The 22,170-nt window shown below is 43.8% G+C and overlaps 1 protein-coding gene and 1 pseudogene across 1 annotated transcript; both read right to left on the reverse strand.

Annotated features, from left to right (window-relative positions):
* Positions 1 to 3,741: 3,741 nt before the first annotated feature.
* LOC107541517 (olfactory receptor-like protein OLF4) lies at positions 3,742 to 4,710 on the reverse strand. Its single transcript, XM_016218604.2, has one exon. The coding sequence runs from the start codon at positions 4,708 to 4,710 to the stop codon at positions 3,742 to 3,744; it is 969 nt and encodes a 322-aa protein (XP_016074090.2).
* Positions 4,711 to 12,408: 7,698 nt separating this feature from the next.
* Positions 12,409 to 13,357, reverse strand: LOC107541518 (olfactory receptor 7A17-like; annotated as a pseudogene).
* Positions 13,358 to 22,170: the final 8,813 nt, after the last annotated feature.

A 22,170-nucleotide genomic window follows, 5' to 3' on the forward strand; every position in this document is an offset into this window, starting at 1 on the left:
CTCTGGTGCCCATCTCTGCACCCCTGCGGCACTCACCATTTCTGTTTCTTGGGCGTCCCTGAGTCCTGCCTGCGGGACTCCCACAACCCGATTACAGCCCGATTACAGCGCGACAGACCGCGCAGCAGAGCAACCAGGGACCCTGAGGGAGCCGCGAGCGCGACCCCAGCGCCGCCGGAGCAGCGGCAAGTCCAGGACCTCTCTCAGCGTTGCCCCACCCACCTGCCCCGGCGGCGCCCCTAACTGGACGGTTCGCGAGGCCACGCCCCCTTGTTCCTGAGTGACAGCCGACGGCAGACGCGTGGCTCAGCGAAACAAGCCCCGGCTGGGCCGCGGGGGCCTGACCTCTCCCCTTTCATTGCGCTTAAAGCTGGAGATTTTCGCGCCCGGACGACCTCCGTTGTTTCCGCCGAGCGGTTTGTGAATGCGGGGTCACCGACTTGCGCAGGGAATTCCTGACCGAGTTTCCAAGGGGTGCAAGCAAGAGCGGAGCGCGAGGGCAGCCCGGCCAGGCCCAGCCGAACAGGAGGGTCCTACGTCCAGTGGGGGTCAAGCGGTTGGCTTAGGTGTGAGGCCGCTCACGGAACTCCGACCCTTGTTTAGAAACTCACTTAAACGCGGCCGCGCCATCTGTAATAAGGAGCCTGGCCCCATTTCAGTCTTTGATCCTTGCCAGCCTTGAGCCTTGCACCCCATCCCTTCCCCATCCCCTCTCATTTGGTTCTTAAGAAAAGGAATCGGGTCGCTCAGTAGCTCAGCTGGTTAGAGCATCGTCCGGACCCGCCAAGGTTCATGGGGGGAGTGGGGGATCATGCTTTTCTCTCAAATCAATAAATAAGAAAAAGGTTTTGAATTAGGCAGTAAAACCGGGAAAGAAGGTAAAACCAGAGTAGCACGTTTGTCGTGTGACTGACAGTAAGCTTTTGATTTATGAGACATCACTTCAAAGATAACCGTGTGGAATAAACATATTGCCAATTGTATGATGCAGCTATTCAATAAGCACCTAGGTTGTCCCCACCCATGAAGTTCCCCTTTTAGAAAACCCTGAGTAGCCTAGATAACTACCTCAGGAGTGATCCTGCTTTTCTTCCCCTGCTCTAGTCCCAACTCTTATGCTTTAAATTCACCAAGGGAGGACAAATCTGCAAAACCCTATCCCTCCTGCCCTTGGACTCCAATAAAGGCAGAGCTCCAGTCCATTCGCTGTCGCTGTCGCTGTCGCTGTCGCTGTCGCTGTCGCTGTCGCTGTCGCTGTCGCTGTCGCTGTCGCTGTCGCTGTCGCTCTTTCTCCCTGTGACCTCCTTGTGGTTTCCTTGAGACAAGTGAGAGTAAATAGTTTGTGTTAGATGGGTCAGGTACAGAGACTCACCAAGGCAGGAAGCCCACATGCCTAGCAAGGGGCGAAACTGGGAAAACAAGAACCTTGTCCCCAGGGTAACTTATCCTCCCCCAGCATATTGCTGGTCATGCTGTTTAGATCCCTTGACGATAACATCTAGACCTCAGTTGTATTTCTGCTCCAGGCCCAGGTAAACGGTGAAGCCACCAGACGAGTCACCGGCCAGGCTGCCTCAGGACCAGTTACATTGACTAATGACCCTGGCACTGACCAATCAGTGGAGACCAGGACCCTGAAAAAGCACACCAGAAAAGCTGATGAATATTCTATTAAGACACTCCCCTGAGACCTCCCTTAAGATTCCCGCCTTCAGGAAAGAAATAAAAGCCTCAGGACAAAGGACCTGGTGGGCTAGTTCAACAGCTAGTCCCCTGAACCTGACTCCAAGGCTTCCTTTTCTCTGACTTCCCAGAGAGCTAGGGCAGCCCAGCCTAGGCTCTCCTGGTGCTTCTTCTATACTCAGCCCTTTCTTGTTTTACTGTCCCCAGTTTTAATAAATGTTCCCTCATAGTCATCTGGACTCATGTTGTGAATTTTTTCCTGCACAAAGTCAAGAACTCATACACTACCTGCTGGCCCTAGGCAGACCCGGTAACACCCTGAGAGCTGTGTGGGTAATGAACCTTGTGTGTTCATAGTTTCCTGATGGTTGTAGCCATTATAAGGACCACAAGTTGCCAGTCCAGCTACAACTCTGGTCTGTATAACACGTAGCAGGGCCAGGCCAGTGCCCCAGGCATTCCTAGCCTACGGCATCGCTATCAATAGGCTGGGACTTAAATGAAACAATGATAAAGTCTGTTATCATCGTGAAAAAACAGTGGTTTTAGCCCGGCCGGGCGTGGCTCAGCGGTTGAGCATCGACCTAGGATCCAGGTGATCGGGGTTCGATTCCCGGTCAGGGCACATGCCCTGGTTGTGGGCCTGATCAATGACTCTCTCATCGTTGATGTTTCTATCTCTGTATCTCCCTCTCCTTTCCTCTCTCTGAAATTGATAAAGATATATTTAAAACAAACAAACAAAAAACACACAGTGGTTTTAGATTTTCCTGGAATGAAAAAAAATACACACACACAAAAGAATAAAAAAAGAAAAGAAAAAGGAAAAAAACAGAAGAACAACAAAAAGATTTTCCTGGAATGAAATTATATAGTCTGAGAGCCAAATGACTTTTCTTCTACACGAGTCATACCACTTAAGACTATTCAATTTATAAAATAAGAACAAATTATGTACAATGATGTATGTTATTGAAGAAAAAATTATTCTTTTTTTAAATTAAATTTATTGGGGTAACTATGGATAATAAGAGTATATTTTTTTGATACATAATCTGTATGTTGCATTTGTGCGCACCACCTACAGTCAAATAATCTTCTACCACCATATATTTGGCCCCCGTTACCCTTTAGTAGCTCCTCAACCCCTTCCCTCTGGAAACCATCATACTGTTGTTTATGTCTAAAGAAATCCCTGTTACCCATAAAATAAACTGTAATTTCCAAGTATTTCTGATTAAGGTTGGAAAAACTGTAAAGGTAGGAACAAGACACGGGAAAACATTTCGTATAACAGAGCAGAAATCTTAATAAAGTGGTTACTTAAATTATATTGAAAAGTTGAAAAAAACAGATGGAAATTTGTCCCAGTTTCTCTGGAGACATGAACGCAGGTGGTCTAACTCCCAATACGTGGCTATACCCCCGTGAGGGTCGAGAGACACTTTGATTCAATGAGACCGCGCCAATAACTCAAGTTCAAGAAGGGAGACGGAGACGAACATAAAGCAAATCACACAGGGTTTCTTTACCAGTTCCCGATGGCTCTCGGCACCAGCAGGCCCCCCGGAGGATCCGCTGAAACACACACGAGGTCTGGGGGTGCGGCCCGACGGCGCCGGTCACCGCAGCCCTCTGGAAGCTCCCGCAGAGAGATGGGGGCAGAGCAAGGCAGGGGCAGCTTTCCCGGAGCTGGGGACGAAGCCTGTGGAGGGCAGACAAGCATCCAAGGGTGTGGCCGAAAAGCCCCTGCTTTTAACAGTCCAGTTGAAGGTGCGGTGCGTCTTCAGTGTGTCTTATCGGGGTCCTACAGAGCGCGGGCTACAAAGTGTTAATCTTATCGTGGCACGCAGGCCTCACAGTCACACTCAGTCACACAAAATGGAGTTACTTATTTCAAGTCTAATACACACATCAAACTTATATTCCTGACGCTAATACACACACAAATCTATTTCTATAACAAAATTCCAGGAAATAAATTAAAAAAGCAAGTTCTACAACCACATGCTAATTAAAGAATAGCAATTTCTGGCTCCAAGACTTTGAGCCTTGCACTCATGGGAACTTCCTCATCTCTAGGACAACTGGTCCTTTTATGCCTGTTGCCCCTACAAATCTTTTCAGAGCCTCCTTTATGTCTTTGTTCCTGAGACTGTAGATGAAGGGGTTCAGCATGGGTGTGACCACCGTGTACATCACTGAGGCTGCTGCACTTGCATAGGAGCTGTGGGGGGCAGCAGAGCTGAGGTAAACTCCTAGGCTTGTACCATAAAATAAGGAGACAACCGAGAGGTGAGACGCACATGTAGAAAATGCTTTATACTTCCTCTGAGCTGATGGCATTCCTTGTATGCAGGACACGATCTTAGAGTAAGAGTAAATGATAGCAGCCAGGGGACCACCACCCAGCAGCCCAACTCCAAAATACATCACGATGTTATTAAGAAAGGTGTCAGAACAGGCAAGTTGGATCATCTGATTGAGTTCACAGAAGAAGTGAGGGATTTCCAAGTCCATGCAGAAGGATAGTCGCAACACCATTAAGCTTTGCAACAAGGAATACAGGGCATTCATGATCCAGGACAGCAGAACCAGCAGCCCACAGAGCCGGGGCTTCATGATGACCGTGTAGTGCAGGGGGTGGCAGATGGCCACGTACCTGTCATAGGCCATCACGGTCAAGAGGAAGTTATCCAACACCGCAAAGAGTATGAAAAAATACATCTGTGTGACGCAGCCTGCGTAGGTGATGGCTCTGCTCTGCGTCTGGATGTTCACCAGCATCTTCGGGACGGTGGTGGAGGTGAAGCAGATGTCCACCAAGGACAGGTTGGACAGGAAGAAGTACATGGGCGTGTGGAGGCGGGAGTCGGAGCCGACGGCCAGCACGAGGAGCAGGTTTCCCAGCACGGCCACCAGGTACATGGAGAGGAACAGCCCGAAGACGAGGGGCTGCAGTTCTGGGTCCTCTGAGAATCCCAGGAGAAGAAATTCTGAAATTGAGGTATCATTTTCTCTTACCATGTGGTGGAGGTGATGGCTAAGAACAAAAAAATGATATGATTAATTTTCACACAAAACAGACTTAGTTACAGTTGAAATGCTACCATTCATATTTTGTCATCAAGAATTAATATACATCTTTTGAACTCATCTGGTCATCTTTATGGATCTCCCCTGACATCTCTGATTAGGAGTTTCTATCCCACTTAGACCTTTCCCCCAGGAGGTCCTGTATTGCACAACTTTAATGAAAATTGCTTTGCTGCACTTAAGGAATATGCGTTGAGTACTGACCATCTCCCTAGGCAGAGGGTATAGGATACTGGGAAACAAAAGCCCTGGAATATAATGGTAATGAAAGAACATATACAGCCCTGGCCTGTTTGGCTCAGTGGTTGCAGCGTTGGCCCTACGAACTGAAGGGTTGAGGGTTCGATTCTGGTTAAGGGCACGTACCTCGGTTGCAGGCTCGATCCCAAGCCCTGGTCGGGGGGCACTCGGGGGGCAATCAATCGATGTTTTTTCTCTCTCTGTCTCTCCCCCTCCCTTCCACTCTCTAAAAAAAAAAAAAAAAAATCAATGGAAGAAATATCCTTGGGTGAAGATTAAAAAAGAAAGAATATGTACAAAAAAACATGTCATGCCAGATTGAGAAAGGTGCTATGAAGAAAAAAATAGGTATAAGAAAGAGTGGGTGAGGGTTTTTTTTTTACTGGGACTTCAGGAAGCCCTGTAAACAAGGTGACACTGGAACAAAGACCCCCAAGGAAGACAGAGAGGAAGACACAAAGATATCCCTGTTGGTGAAAGAGCCAAGCACAGACCCTGAGAATGGTACTGTTTCAGGTATTCAAGGCTCCAAAAGGAGCGGGTGTCTAGAGGGGAGTGAGCAAGAGGGAGAGGGATGAGAGGTCAGGGAAAGGTGAGGAACGAGATGGCCTCCCTGCTGTTGCTGAAACTTCAAGACACAGGGAGGCCCTCCATCACATGTTGTTCCCGGCACTGTATTTATTTTGTTTCCCAAAAAATCCTTTCAGTTGAAATGACCCCTCATTTCCATTCATTGCCTCACATTCTGGCACCTGTATTTTAAAGGTCACATTTAGAGTATATGGGCTCAGGTGCTCCTGCCCTACAACTGCTCACGCCCCACAAAATACACAAGCACAAAAACAACCAACACATGCACACAGACCCTCAGAGTGTACTGTGACTGCTAGGGCCATGTTACTACCAGGCTCTTCTTACTCCAGCCACAGTCATTAGGGAAGGCTGATCCAAGGAAGATGGTGACATCAGATTATCTTTACCCTGAAGAATGTGAAAATAGTATCAGATTCAGTTGGTAAATCTCCCATCAAGATGTAAACATGGGGTTCTATATTCCGATGACCACTTGGAGTCCTTTATTTAAGAAAATATAAAAAGCACTTTAAACAGAGAGAGGAAAGATATGGACATGCGTGGGGGAAAAAACACACCCAAAACATCTAAAATGCTCAGGTGGTTCCTCAGAGTTTGTGATGAGGAGCTAGCTTCCTTGGCTCTGGCAGCACTCAAACTCCAGTTATTATATCCCCGTGATGCCCAGAATAACTAATAAAGCAGCAAAAAACAATGAATTCTCAAGAGAAAGACATGATATGTTGCAATGTTAACATACCTTATGGATTTAACATCCCATTAGAAAAATGAGCAAAGGAAATAAACGTATAATTTACGACAGAAACTTGCAAATATAACAATGGCAGTAGGTTTTTAAAGATGAAATGATTAAAGACTTTTAAAATGATATTAAATGCAAAACTTTGGGGAGCAGAAAACTGCTTTTGAATCTCAGATCTACCACATATTAGCTGTTTGTTCATGGAGTGCCAACTGAACCATTCTAGATTTTAATATACTTACTCAAATAGTGGCAATATCCTTTGTCTGGAGGTGGTTGACAGGTTTAGTTAATATATATAAAAAGCTTAGCGTAGTTCCTTCATGTTAGTAAATGAGTGATTATTACTGGTCATGAGCTGAGGCCTAATTTTTTCTTCAACACCTCCAATGTCTCTATTGCTTCCCAACTTCTAGGCTATAAAATAATTGTAAAGCTCATTAGCATACTCTTTTTGCATATTAAATACAATTTTTCATGTGAATACCTAACATGAGAAACAGTATTGTGAATTGTATGTCTTAACAATGTTTGTCTCAAGATGTGTTACAAAGTAATATTTACCTTCCTTGGTCTGGCTATTCCTAAAAAAAAACCACAGAGCATGCTCAAATACATTCCGTCTTAAGCACTGAAAAGAATGCCCTCAGTTCACTGCACAGGCCTTAAAATTCAATTCTCTATTTTACAATCCCTCTTAACTGCAAAACTCAGATATGTTCTAATTTTACTGGAACCACTTTATACTCCCATCCCCTGTTAGCTGTCATCCAATCGAACTTCCTTTCTCATCATTTAATTATAACAATGATCACTGTATTTCTGAGTCCAAAAGACACTTTTATTTTTAACATGTTAAATAAATTCATTATAAATCAATGAGTGTGCCTAGCAAACAAGTGTGACAATTTTTTGGCTTGAGGTTAGACTGGTTTGCCTCTCTGGTGACTCAGGTAAAGGTTCCCCATTTCCATGATCACTGAACATTTTTTGAAGTACCTAATGGGTCTTCTGACTCACCTGGATGGGGTCTCTGAGAGGGAGGCCTCTGTGTGGAAGTCTTGAATTCCTCCCTGGATGGCTGAAGATGGAGACTGAAGCTCTGTTCCCAGAGAGGACAACAGGAAGGAGTGAAGCATCAGTTCCTGAGCCAGAATCCAAAAGCAGCAACCATGTCCTGTCCGGCTCAAGGATGCCCATGCTGAGGGACGGCAGTAGAGGAGATATATACAGCTCCCCGTGTCTGCTCATTAGGCACTGTTTCCATCGTTACTCTCACCTCTGAGCACATCATTTCCCTGTGAGACACTGGTTTGGACACAAAGGAAATTATTCCTGCTAATTCTCCACCCAAGAGGCCAGGTTAGAAGTCAGGTGAATCCAGTTTTTATTACTCCTCTATAAACTCACCTGCCTTCCAGAGGTCTAATCTTGCAGTAGTCATATCCCAGTCTTGAGTTAATGCTTTCTCTAAATCTAAGACCGAATAGCCTATCTAGATTAGGTCTCATGGACTCCCAAAGTATCCACTTTTGTCTAGGAATAACTGATGTCTCTCAGAAATTGCTATTACCCTGTTCAACAAGGGATAGAGGAGTATTTCTTTGCTATAAAACTATGGATACAATAACTTTTGGCTTTGGAGTTTTGTTCATGCAACACAAATTAAGAGCTGTTATTTAGCACTTCATGTACAAAACGTTGCTTAATAATATGACATATTTAGAAGTTTTTATGCACCATATAAAGTCTTATATGGATTATCTCATTTATTTCTACAAAAGTCCATTTGTCAAAATTCATATTACAAACCTCATTCTACATTTGAGAAATGTGGCTCAGAAAGGTGAAGTGATCTGGCCAAAGTCATAACTGAAAAAGAGATGAGCTTTTATTAGACCTCCATCAATTTTTCCAGTTTTCATGTTCTAGGCCAGTAGTTTTCAACCAGGGCTTTCCCACCATAAAGAATTATCCAGAAAAAATGTCAACAGTGGGAAGATTGAGAAACAACATTCTAGGACAGAACTTCTCTAACATCAATGGGTATATGAATCATTTGGCGATCTTGTTCAGCTGTGGATTCTGATTTGGCAGCTACATGGTGGGCCCAGAGATGCTGTATTTGTAATTACTTCCCAGTTGATATTAATGTTGCATGTCCTGGTCTGTGGACCACTTTGAGTATCAATGTTGTGGTCCATTATTAGACTTAGATGTAGGTATTTTGAGGTCTTTTCCATCAAGAACCTTCCTGCACATCACATGAGATATTAGGGGTCAAGTGTTGGACTCAGTAGTTCAGATGCTGCATATACAAGTTTACACATGCCTCTTGAGTATATTCGCTCATGGCAGGAAATTAAACATTTTTTTAAATCCTCACTCAAGGATATATTTTTTTCCATTGCTTTTTCGGAGAGAGTGGAGGAGAGAGAGAGAGAGGTGTCTCTCATTCAAGGATGTGCCCCTACCAGGCCAGGGATTGAGCCTGCAATTGAGGTATGTGCCCTTGACCAGAACTGAACCTGAGACCCTTCAGTCTGTGGGCTGATGCTCCAACCACTGAGCCAAACCGGCTAGGGCAAGAAATAAAACTTTTAGGCCTTTGGTTCTTTATCTATAAACTCAGGAAATTTTATCTCTATTATGGAGTCAATGTGAGAAGTGATATTTTAGAGCTCAGCTATAAATATTAAAAATATAGATATCCTTTCATTCAGGGTTTCTCAATCTCAGCATGAGGAGCATCTTGGGTTGTAAGAGGGGCAGAAGTTCCCTTTGGAAAAGCATCTCCCTTTCCCCCTGTCCATCATGGAAGACCTTACTAGGTGTGGATGGGAAGCTTTACCCATGATAGTGTGCCAAAAGCCATTGTTGGCAGGAGGTGGATCTGGAACCGTGAGATCCAGAACTTGTTTCCATAGTCACACCCATCTGGCAGAACCTCATATAAAAAGCTCAGAAGTTCTGGGCAGTGCACAGGTGCTGCCTGCCAATGCTGGCAGGGGAGAAGAGCCACAAGTCATAAACTAGCCTCCCTAGTCCCAGCCAACCCAACAGAGCCAGGTGAAGAAAACGGAGAAGTCTGAAACAATATAGCAGGGCCAATAGCCATTGCTGGCAGAGGGTGGAGTCATAAAATCATGAACTCCAGCCATAGTAGAAGAGCTCAATAGAGGCACCATTAGTAACAAGGAGTTAGCACTGGAAACTTGCAAAACTGGCTCTCCACCACCCACCACATACCCCCACCACAGTGGTAGTGCCCTGGACTCGAGGTGAGCCAGTCATAGATGGAACACCCGCAATCCCAGTGGGTAAATGCCACTTTCCTTAACCAAAGTGATACTGTTCCACTGTAATCTCAGAGGCCAAATAGTGCAGGTAGAAGAAAACAAAAGCTGGCATAATTTACAGAAAAACAAAAGAAAATGCCCTACCAATCAATCTGTTGAATTGTTGAGAGCAAAACAGTATATAAACAATAGAAGAGCACAGTAAGGGAGAGAAACAATCTATCAAATACCACGAACAACTAAAGTAACACAGGAGCACAGAAATAAAATAAAAATCTCCACAAATCAAACTCAAAGTTACATAAGACTGTGACTTAAATGAAGAAAATTTAAGATTACAGTTATGAAGGAGCTCAACGAGATACAAAGGAATTCAGAAAGGCAGTTCAATGAGCTCAAAAAGAAAATTAATGAACAGAAGAAATATTTCACCAAAGATATTGTAACTATAAAAAAAGAACCAAATAGAAATTCTGGAGCTGAAGAACTCAATAAATTGGATGAGGAGTGCACTAGAGAGCAATGGAAACAGAGCAAGCCAGATGGAAGAGAAAATAAGTGAGCTTGAAGATGGAAACCTAGAAATTACCCAGGAGGAAGAAGAGTGAGAGCTATAAAAATGTAGAATCCCTATACTGTACACCTGAAACGATTATAGTTAATGTAATATTGTATTCCAACTATATTTAATAAAATAAAATAAATGGAAAAACACTCTGAGATCTGTCTTTATTAGAAAGAGCAATGTAAATATAATGGGTATATCAGAAAAAGGGAGGGAGAAGGAAACAGGGAGTCTACTCACAGATATAACTGATGAGAACTTCCCAAGAAAATAGAATGAACTGGACTTTAGATTAAAGGCAGCTAATAGAACACCTAATTATATCAACACAAAAAGACCTCCGAGACACATTTTATTTAAACTTCCAAAAATTAATGACAAAGAAACTTCTCAAGACAGCCAGGGAAAAAAGACTTCAAAGCACAAAGGAAACGCCATTACATTATTATTAGGTTTTTCAGCTGATACACTATGTTTTCTTTTAGAATTTTTATGGTTTCATGACTTACATTTAAGTCTTTTACCAATTTTGAATTTATTCTTGTATATGCTGTAAGTTGGTGGTCTAGTTTCATTTTTTTGTATGTATCTGACCAATTTTCCCAACACAATTTATTGAAGAGTTTAACCATTCATTATTTTAATTTCTTTTGTCACTAAATTTCTTTCAAATTTTCTTTTAACATTAAAGGTGAGAATACAGTGTGTCTGTATTGTGCATGTGTGTGTTTGTGTTTGCTTGAAAGAAAATTAGGTACAAATGTCTCGGAATCTCTCATGTATGTTTCCAAGTAGACTGCACTGGGAGATATATATTTGATAATTAATTTTTGCTAGTAACTCTGGTAAGTATTCTGGACCTTCAGCTGAATAAGACAATAAAACCTGGAAATTAGGTATAAAATAAGTAGCATGATTGTGGTGTAAGCACCTGACGAAGCTTTTCTTTCAATGACATCCATCGCAAACAATCATATTGTCAGATGTATGACACATTTATTACATAAGCACTCATGTTGTCCCCACCCATGAAGTTCCCCTTTTATTTTTAATTTAATTTAATTATTTTCGTTTGGAACTTGAAAGATATGCAGTTTTATTTTTAATTAGAAGCAATTTCAATAAGAGCAAAGGGGAAAGTTCACATTAGATGATGGATATATCTAGGGAGTAAAGTTTATTTGGAATTGTACACAGGAATATACACAGAATTTTTGTGATTTTTACACAAGAATTAACATGCTATAAAATTCCTCTTTTAGAAAACCATGAGTAACCAAGATCTCGAACCACATGAGTGACCCTGCTTTTCCTACCCCTCCCCTAATTTCAGCTCTATGTTTTAAATAAAAAGGGAACTAGCAAAATCCCAGCCATCCTGCACTTGCACCCCAATACAGGCAGAACCCTTCAAGTCCTTTCTCTCTCCCTCTCTCTCTCTCCCTCTCTCTGTCTCTACACACACACACACACACACACCCCTTCCTTTGTGTCTTTTGGAGGTACCGGACATTTTCATAGTTCCATGATGGTTGTTGAATTATAATAAGGGCCACAAGGGTCCATCCACCCACAATAGTGACTCTGGCCTGAGGGACAAGTAGGGGGACCCAGGCCAGTGCCAGGTGTTCCTGCCCTGTCACTGTCAATAGGCTGAGACTGCAGGGAGCAATCATAAGGTCGACGCTGTCGGGGAGCAGTTAAGGTAGCGAGGTGCAAAGAATGAGGGACACATGGCAACAGCTGGGGGTTCAGGTTTTTATGGAATGAAATTATGTAATGGATTAAGTAGCCAAGTCAAGTTTTTTCTGCAAGAGTCATACCACTTAGTACTATTCTACTTACAAAACAAGAACAAACGACTTACAACGATATCTGTCATTTGAGAAGAAATAGTTCTCAAGACATCAATGTTGCCCATGAAGTAAATGAAAACTTCCCAATATTTCTGACCAAGGTTGGAAAACACTTTTTGAGGGTAGGAAAAAGGGCAAAGGGGAAAGCTGTCTATATGACAGACAGAGCAGAAAGCTCAATAAAATGGTCACTTACATTGTATAGAGACGTTGCAACAAATAAAGGAAATTCAAGGACAGAAATAAAAGGAGCAAGTCTGAAAACCACAATCTGATTCAAGAATCACAGTTTCTGAGTCTTAAAGCCCCGAAATCAAGGGCACTTTTTCTACCTCAGAATGATTGTCCTTTATGTACCTGCCATCCCAAAGAATCTTTTCAGGGCCCTCTTTATGTCTTTGTTCCTGAGACTGTAGATGAAGGGGTTCAGCATGGGTGTGACCACCGTGTACATCACCGAGGCTGCTGCACTTGCATGGGAGCTGTGGGGAGCAGCGGAGCTGAGGTACACTCCTGCACTTGTACCATAAAATAAGGACACAACCGAGAGGTGAGACACACAGGTAGAAAATGCTTTATACTTCCCCTCAGCTGATGGCATTCTATGTATGCAGGACACAATCTTAGAGTAAGAGTAAAGGATCCCAGCCAGGGGACCACCACCCAGCAGCACAATTATAAAATACATCACAATGTTATTAAGAGAGGTGTCAGAGCAGGCTAGTTGGACCACCTGTTTGAGTTCACAAAAAAAGTGGGGGATTTTCAAGTCTGAGCAGAAGGAGAGCTGCAGTACCATTAAGCTTTGTGACAAGGAATTCAGGGCACTCAAGATCCAGGACAGCAGAACCAGCAGCCCACAGAGCCGGGGGTTCATGATGACCGTGTAGTGCAGGGGGTGGCAGATGGCCACGTACCTGTCATAGGCCATCACGGTCAGGAGGAAGTCATCCAGCCCTCCAAAGAGTAGGAAAAAATATACCTGGGTGACGCAGCCTGCGTAGGTGATGGCTCTGCTCTGCGTCTGGATGTTCACCAGCATCTTCGGGACGGTGGTGGAGGTGAGGCAGATGTCCACCAAGGACAGGTTGGACAGGAAGAAGTACATGGGCGTGTGGAGGCGGGAGTCGGAGCCGACGGCCAGCACGAGGAGCAGGTTTCCCAGCACGGCCACCAGGTACATGGAGAGGAACAGCCCGAAGACGAGGGGCTGCAGTTCCAGGGCCTGTGAAAGTCCCAGGAGAAGAAATTCTGACACTCTTGTAAGATTTTCTGATTCCATTTGGTGGGAGTGACTAGTAGGAAAGAAAATAACATGTTTAGTTTTTACACAAATGGCCATTACTAGCGTAGTTGAAATGCTACAATGATATTTTGCAGCAAAGTAAGCAATATCTAATTTTTCTACATATCATTCCCTTTAAGACACATACCCCCAGGACTTCTCCGATTAGGAATTTCTGTTCTTCTCAGACCTTTTCCCCAAGGTGGTCATGGATGATGCAGTTTTAATAAGAAATGTTTTCATGCACTTGAGGATTATATGTTGAGTTCTGGCTATCTCTAGGGAAAGGGTATAGGATGCTGAGAAACAAAATCCTTAAAATATAATGATGATGAAAGAATATACACAAAATATGTATCCTATATACCACGTCAGATGGGGTCAGGTGAAGAAAAAGAAAGTAGGTATAAAAGAGAGTGAACGGGGAGTTCAGGAAGCTCTGCAACCAGGTGACATTTGAACAGAGACCGCAACAAGGACAGAGTGGAAGATACGTGGTTATTTGGGGGGTGTGGGGAGTCAGTGTGAAGGCTCTGAGATGACACTTGTTTTACATATTGAAGGCTCAAAAAGGATCCAGCCTGGCGAGGGGAATCAGCACGAGGGCAGCAATGATAGAGGGCCTCAGAGAACGTGGAGGAACGAGGTGGCCTCCCTGCTGCTGCTGCAACAGAGAAGTCCTTGTTCATACCTTGTTCCCTGCACTTTATTAACTTTGTTTCCAAAAAATATCCGAAATAGTAGTGGATCCCCCTTTATTTTCATGTGTTGATCAATATCCCGGCATCTGTATTTTAAGGAACACATTTTGGAATATATGGGCTCAGGGCAAACTGCCCCATCACACCCCCCCACGCACCCCAGAGCGCATGACTTACCTCCTGGGGCCTTGTGATCACTGGGCTTTCCTCACCCCATCACAATAATTAGAAAATGAATGATACAAGGAATGGCGCCCACATCAGTTTATCTCTACCTTCAGGAATATAAAAATAGTACCAAATTTTAGTTGTTAGGCCTCCCATGGACATGTAAACATGGGACTCAACTTTCATATGGCTATGCTATGTCCCCTATTTAAAGAAACTTTAAAAATTGGTTTAAAAAATGGACCTATGGGGGGAAAAGATATACTAGCTCAAGTGGCCCCTGAGTGACAGGTGAGACAAAACTCCTCGTTTTGACAGAATTCCAGCCCCAGCTCTGTCCCTTGATGCCTAGAATAAGGAATAAAATAAAAAGCAGTTCATCCAGGAGAAAGGAGCGGTGTTTCGCATGGTCAAGATGCCGTGCAGATCCAACAGCCCACTGGGAAACGAGCAGCAGAAACAGGCACACAAGCCGCAGCAGCAGGTACAATGCACAAAGCGGGGTTATTAAAGATGAAGTGGAAACGGTTTCTGAATGGTACTTCATGCAAAGCTTTGGAATCCGATGACCCACGTTTCAACTGATCTACCACACATTAGCCATTTGAACTTGCAGGCCATTTGAACCATTTTATTTCTTTAATTTAACTGTATTTTTTTGGTACAGCCTACGTGTTTTTTTATATGCCCCCCCCTTTTTTTTAAAGGGGGTAACATTGGTTTATGACATTATGTAAGTTTCAGGTATACGACACAATAATTGTTAATACCCTCACCCGAATGGTGGGGACTGTGGCATCCACCCTTCTCCGGCGGTGGGCAGATGGTCACCACACTGTCTGTAGAGAGCTTGGTGTCGATCCTTCTGGCTGGTGAATGAATGGCTACCGCTGTGATGAGATGAGGCTGATTATTTTCTTCTACCTCTCAAAGGTCTTTATTGCTTCCCAATATCTTGGTCTCCAATTCCACAGGCATATTTCAGTTTCCCATCTCAGAGAGGACTCGCTTTGACTCAGAGAGGACTTTAAAGCTGATCATCAAACCCTCTAACGTAAATTCCTCCCCTAGTGACTCCTCCTCAGTGAAGAGAGAAGCCAAGATTCCGCTGCTTCAAACACGAGGCTCAAGCGTCTGAACTTTGGGGCAGCTTCGCCCTCACAGAGCCCTGGCCTGGCGCTCACTGATCTCTAAACATTGAACTTGACCCCCAGCTTCACCTGACGCCACAGCTTCAGGGCTCGGGCCTTTACGCGCTGGCTTTCCTATGCTTGGCCCCCCCACTGGGCTTTTTGAAAGTTTTCACCCCTCTCCATTCTCCAGACTCCAACTCCTCTTTCAGAGACACTGGATCCTCTCCTCCATGAGCCCTTTCTTCTTTCTAACGTTAGCACAGGGAAAGGACACTTTCGCACGCCCTGAATCCCGGCGCTGGGGCATTCACGGTGCCATGTTTATTTAGTTCCCTGTGTTTGTTCCTTGTTAGACTGTGAGTACCTGAGTCATGTAGCATGTTATACAAACTCCTCCTCCCGCTCCGGATTTAGTTCAATGTAGCTGAAGAAACACGTTTTCTATGACAGAATGAGACCGTGTTCCCTGCTCGCCCGGGTGCGGAGGACACGCTTGAGGAATGTTTTCCATATTCTGCGATCAGGACCCAGTAGGGTGTCAGACTATGGTTTGTAAAAGTGAAACAGGATAGACTCAAGAAGGCACAAAGGAACATATGGGGCATCATACACAGTGAGGGCACATACATAATGGTTCCACGGTCCCCTTTGTTCACGCATGTGTGTGTGTGTATCTGTGTGTGTGTAGTTGTGTGTATCTCTGTGTTTGTGTGCAAAAATGCTGGATCACAATGCAAGAGTCATGTCTTATTTTGGGACGCAGTCAAAATAATCTGGAGTTCAATGCAATAAATGCAAGAACCGTTTCAAAGGCCAGTTCCTGCTAATGGGGGAAAGTAATAAGCGTGAAGAGCCCAGCAGAGAGCCGGGTGCAGAGAGCAGAGCCAGCGGCGTGGTGCTGAAGCTCCCTCGGGCTCAGGGGCCACACAGCGACTGACCGTTACTGCTCCCCTGGCCTCACCACAGCGCCCCCCTCAGCCCTGATCTGATTGGGAGCCCCCCATTCCGTGTTTACTAGGTCACCCTGGTATTTATGTGGCCCAACAGAGGATGAGCCTGGCCCTTCTCTCATTGTCTTTGTGGCACCTTTCCTGTGTTGCTTTGCTGTGATTTTTTATCTCTTTTATGACACATCTGATGGGTACACATTAGTCCTGCTTCTGTTCCTTGCCAACATGCAAATATCCCTGAACATATTCTATAAAATCCTGCTTCTGCCACAACTATTGATCCCCTTCACGTGTTCACGTCTGAGGAGATGATGTCACAGCACACTTACCCTTGTATAATGTGAGATCAAACGAGCACTGATTTTGTTTACTTAACGTGGTTTTATAAAAGTGTGCTTTATATAGAAAATATGTTAAGGTATGGAATATTCATAATATAAAAATGGCAGGAAAAATAAAAGGTGGTTAAATATAGTGAATTCGAAAAATGGTATTAGTAAAATTGAATAAAATTGTAAAACTAATTCCAAAAGAAAAGCTATAGAATACAATACTTTAATCACATCAATATGGGTATCTAATTCCAGATAAATGAGCAAAAATGTGGAAATAAAAATACAAAAATATACTTTTAAAAGGCTGTGGAGAAGGTAGCATCTACAGGTATAATTTCTACATATGTAAGTATAAATAGACTATGCTTAGAAAAAAGATAGAGACCATTAATTGAATGCAAAAGAATGTCGTTGCCAAAGTAAAAAATGTAGAATATTTTACATTTAAAAGTAATGGGAGGAGCCCTAGCTGGTTTGGCTAAGTGGTTAGAGAGTCAGCCTGGAGACTGAAGAGTCCCAGGTTTGATTCCTGCCAAGGGCACATACCTCGAGAGCAGAAGGGAACTAATCCATGTGTCTCTCTCACATCAAAGTTTCGTTTCTGTCTCTTTGTCTACCCCTTCCACACTCTCTGAAAAGCACTGGAAAAAATATCCTCAGGCGAGGATTAAAAAAGAAAAGTAACGGGAGGAGACACAAAAGATAGACTGATAGACCTGACCACACAAAATCAACAGTTTTCCTACATTCCCCTACATATACCTATACATATATAAAGGAATTCTATGCCAAATAGCAATATTTTTAGAAAAAGACTTGTAATTTAATTTACTCAATAGACTAATTATATCTTGATTAGTCTACCTAGCAAGCAGACGTGGCCTTCTCTGGGCTCTGAGCTGGCCTGGGCGGGCTCGGGGGGCCTCGGGCAGATTCTAGGGCGCTTTCCTCGGCCTCCCCCGCAGCACAGGCCGCACTCACTCGCTCACCTGGGTGGGGTCTCTGAAAGGAGGGGCTCCTTGGGAAGCCTGGTTGCTCCCGGGTGCTGGATGCTGGAGGCTGAAGCTCTGTCCTCAGGCGAGAGCAGGAGGAGCCAGCGCTGGTCAGCAGCCCATTGAAAGCCCAGCAGGAGCAGCGCGCCCCGTCCAGCCCGAGCTGTGCCCGCTGCCTGCCGAGGACACATTTACTTCTCCCTGTGTCTGCTCATTAGATGCTGTTTTCACTGTCCCCCCACCTCTGAGCCCCTGATTTCCCTTTGGGACAGAGTGGAAAACTTTGGCGCTGATGCCCGTTTCTCAGGGACCAGTTAGAAGCCAGGTGAACGCTGCTTGGTTCCTCCCTCCCCACGGCCCTCCCGCCCCAGAGGCCTGGCTGGCGCCTTGCCCAGCTCCGGGTCACAGTTTCTCAAAAGCCTATGACAGGGAACTGACCCCACGAGGACCTTGGATCTTCACCGCACGGGCCTGCGGGGGAGCACGGCCTCCAACAAAGGGAGAGCTGCTGCGGGACTCTGACCTAAAACTTTGTGCCCCACACTCCTTGTCCTCAGGACACATTTGCCAAATCAGTGAGAAATTTCCTACTCATAGCAGGAGATAAGAGCTGCCACGTAGTCCCACATTACGGAACCGTTGTTAATTATGAGACATAGTGACATAGTTTTTTGCTATACATTCTGAGTTGGTACCTTCCAAGCCTTGTTTAATTTAAGTTTTATAAAGGTCCTTTCTCCGAGGTGGTGAAATTATGACCTTCACTCTCCATAGCAGAAGTGGGGCTTGAAGAAGTGTAGTGATCTGCCCAAAGTTACACTCAGAGTAAGGGGCAGCTGTTGATTGGAATCTGTCAGGACACTTTCAGTTCTCAAACTGCAGTGGGCCCCAACCAGGGATGGGTTTCCCTCCAGCCACTTGGCAATGTCTGAAGGGAGGCTGCTAAATGCCTACAATACCCAACACTAATAATTATGTCAACTTTAGAAGAAAAAAAATCCTAGTCTATGATCCTAGCCTAGCCCTTCTCCAACTTCAAAGTGCACATTATTGACTGAAAAATAATATTGACTAGATGTTTAGTCTCCAAAAAAGATTTATTCAGAAAAAAATAAGTGTTGCAACCCAGTGCACGCAGACATGACAAGCCACATTCTGGCCTGTGTGCCCAGATGGAGGGGTATTTATAGAGGGGGAAGGAAAAGGGGAAGGGGAAGTTAGAAGCACGGAGTTTTATAAACATAGACTTCTGCGGGCAGGGTTCTAATGATTACATATAATGAGAGAAGGTCCATCAGTCCTAGCTTTTCCCATAGACCCTCCTGACTGGTTATAGTTGCTTAAGTTGCGGTTAGTCTTTATCAGTGTGAATCACCCACGATTCTAGTCCAAGTGCAGATACTGATTCAGCAGGTCCTTGTGGGCCCAGGGTGTCTGCATTTCTTATAATTTCCAGGAAAATGCTGATTTTGCAGGTCCTGGTCCAAGGACCACTCTTTGAGTAGCAAGCTTTGGTCCTGTTATAGAGTAAGGGACAAGTAACTGTAGGCCATCTTCACCAAAAATTGTGTTTGCTTAAGACTTTGAATGAAAGGTTACAGTCATGTACTGCTTAACAACAGGGATATGTTCTGGGAAATGCATCCACAGGTGCTCTTGTTGTGTGAACATCAGAGAGTGCACTTGTGCAAACCTAGATGGCATAGCCTACTGCTCACCTAGGCTGTGTGGTATAGCCTGTTGTTCCGCAGGGGAGGAAAAGTCATTTAACCTACACCCTTCTGGGTTTTGGACTGACACACCTTTGTAATCAAAGACAGGTTGGCAGGAGAAAAACAAACCAAAGTTTAATAACAGGACACCTCTTATTCATGTAGAGACCTAGGAAAACTAAGAAACTCCTGGAAACGCCACCTTAACTACCATCTCTAGCGGGAGACAGGAAAAGGTGTTGGGGGAGGAGGGTCAGATATGAGAGGTTACCAGGAAAAGCACAGTAAACACAGTCAGATTGTTAGGCAGGTTTAAGTCATTGTCTCTAGAGGTAAGGTCACCACCTCCCCATTCCTGATACAGCAAGGGAGACACCCCTGCAAAGGCAGACTTTCCTTACAAATGTAAGTGTCCCTTACAAAGGGTAACTCGTACTTGGTTTTCAGGGCTTCTCCCAGGTCTGCAGTTTCTTAAAATTAACCAGTGTAAAAAAATCATTAGGCCAAAGAGATATTTTGGGATGACAAATCCTGTTCCCCTATAGCTCCTAGGCTACAAACCTGTTCAGCATGTTACTGAACTGAATACTGTAGGCAATTGTAATGTGATGGTAAGTATCTGTGCAACGTGGTTCACTAATGTGTAACCATGGCTGGGACATCACTGGGTGATAGGACTTCTGCAGCAACATTATATATGTCATCATATGGGACCACCATTGTATATGTGGTGCCTCATTGACCAAAATGTCGTTATACAGCAGGTGACTGTAGTCTCTCATTCCAGAGGCTGTGATACATTGTTTGAGTTTTTTTTATATGGATTTGATGGAACCAAATAATACATTTCTGAAAAAGAAACTATAATGGGCAGAATAAGGGCCTCTGAAAGATGTTCACACTAATCCCTGGGAGCTTTGAATATGTTATTTTTATAGAAGGGGGTTAAGGTAGCCCCTTGCTACTCAGCTGACTTTAAGATCAGAAGGCTGGCCATGATTATGCTGGTGAGAAGAATGCCATCACCGTGGTTCTAGAATGTGGAAGAAAAGGTAGAATAGCTGGGATCAGAGCAAGACTGGAAGATGCTTCCCGCTGGCTTTGAAGACAGTGAAAGTGCCAGGAGCCAAGTTATACTTGTGGCCACGAGAAACTGGAGCGGGGAAAAAAATAGATTCTCTCCTGGAGCCTCCAAAAGAAACCAGGTCCTGCAGACATCTTGATTTTAATCCACTGACACTCATTTAAGCTTCTGATCAGAAAAACAGCAAAGGCATACACTTGTTTATTTTAGTTTCATATCATTGTAATTTATTATCATGGTAGTAGGAATGTGATACGTTAATCCAATAAAACTTTTTTTTGGAGAAAACCAAATCTTAGCCTTTCAGTTTGTCTTACTATCTTGCCTGGGTGGGGGCCTTTGTGTTGAAATCCCACCTTAAACAGAAGGAAATATCTCAAGTCAATTTGGCAATTTGTTCCATTAGCTGGTCTAGTGAATTCTTCATTGTATCAAAGTAAATGTGTTTCTGACTTTGAGGCCTCTGTGCATTAAGATAGGAAATGTAATTCATTACTAAAATTATGGTCAACCATTTTACTTTATCTTTTATTTTTTCAAATGAAACTTTTTAAATTTTTTAAAGTTATGCTTTGTATTGTTTTGGGGTGTATAACTTCGTGGTTAGACAATCATATACTCTACATAGTGTTCCCCTCTATATTTCCAGAACCCCAACTGGCACCATACATAGTTATCTCAATATTATTGACTATATTTCCTGTCCGTTACTGACTTTCCCGTGACTACTTGTAACTACCAATTTGCACTTCTTAATCCCTTCACCTCTTTCACCCAGTGCCCCCAACCCTCCTCCCCACTGGCTACCATCAGTTCTTCCTCTGTTTTTATGAGTCTGTTTCAATTTTGTTTGTTTATTTTGTTCTTTAGGCTCCACTCACAAGTGAAATCATATGTTTTTTACCTTCCTCTGACTCACTAACTTTGCTGAACATAATCCCCTGTGGGTCCACCCAAGTGTCGCAAATGATAGGGTTCCATCCTTTTTTACGGCTGCGTAATATTCCATCACATGCTCATCAATTGGTGGGCACTTGGGTCGCTTCCACAGCTTGGCTTTTGTGACTAATGCTGCAATGAACATAGGGGTACATATATATTTTTTGAATTAGTGTTTTGGGTTTCTTCTGATAAATCCCCAGAAATGGAATCACTGGGTTGCAAGGCAGATCCATTCTTCAGTTTTTAATTTTTAAAATTGATTTTTAGAGAGATAGGAAGGGAGAGGAAGAGAGAAAAAGAAGCATCGATATGAGAGAGAAATCTTGGTTGCCACCTGCACGCAACCCTGGGATGTGCTCTGAGCGGGAATCAAACCCGCAACACTTCGGTGCTTGGAATGATGCTCCCACCAGGTGAGCCACACCCGCCAGGGTCATTAGAAAGTCTGTCAACCATTACGCTTTTTTTCTTTGATCTTTCAGTAGAATTTCTTAAAGAATGGTTTTAAAAAGTAATATAAGCACTACATATTAGGCTAATGTTATATTTGGGCATTTTTTGTCACATGAGGTAGACAACTCATCTGAGTTTTGGTAATAACATTTTCAGGTTACAAACTTTGTGGGGAGGGAGGAGATTTTTCTTATCAAATTCATGTACCATTGGTACATCAAAATTACAAGAGCTCTGCAAATATAGAGAGACGGGTCATTTCAAAAATTTAGATGGTTACTTGTTATTGGAGCCACCAAATTAATGTTAATACAGCTAACCGAGGTGGCACAATGAGCCT

This window comes from Miniopterus natalensis, chromosome 4 (assembly GCF_054644295.1).
Source record: "Miniopterus natalensis isolate mMinNat1 chromosome 4, mMinNat1.hap1, whole genome shotgun sequence".
Lineage (NCBI taxonomy): Eukaryota > Metazoa > Chordata > Mammalia > Chiroptera > Miniopteridae > Miniopterus > Miniopterus natalensis.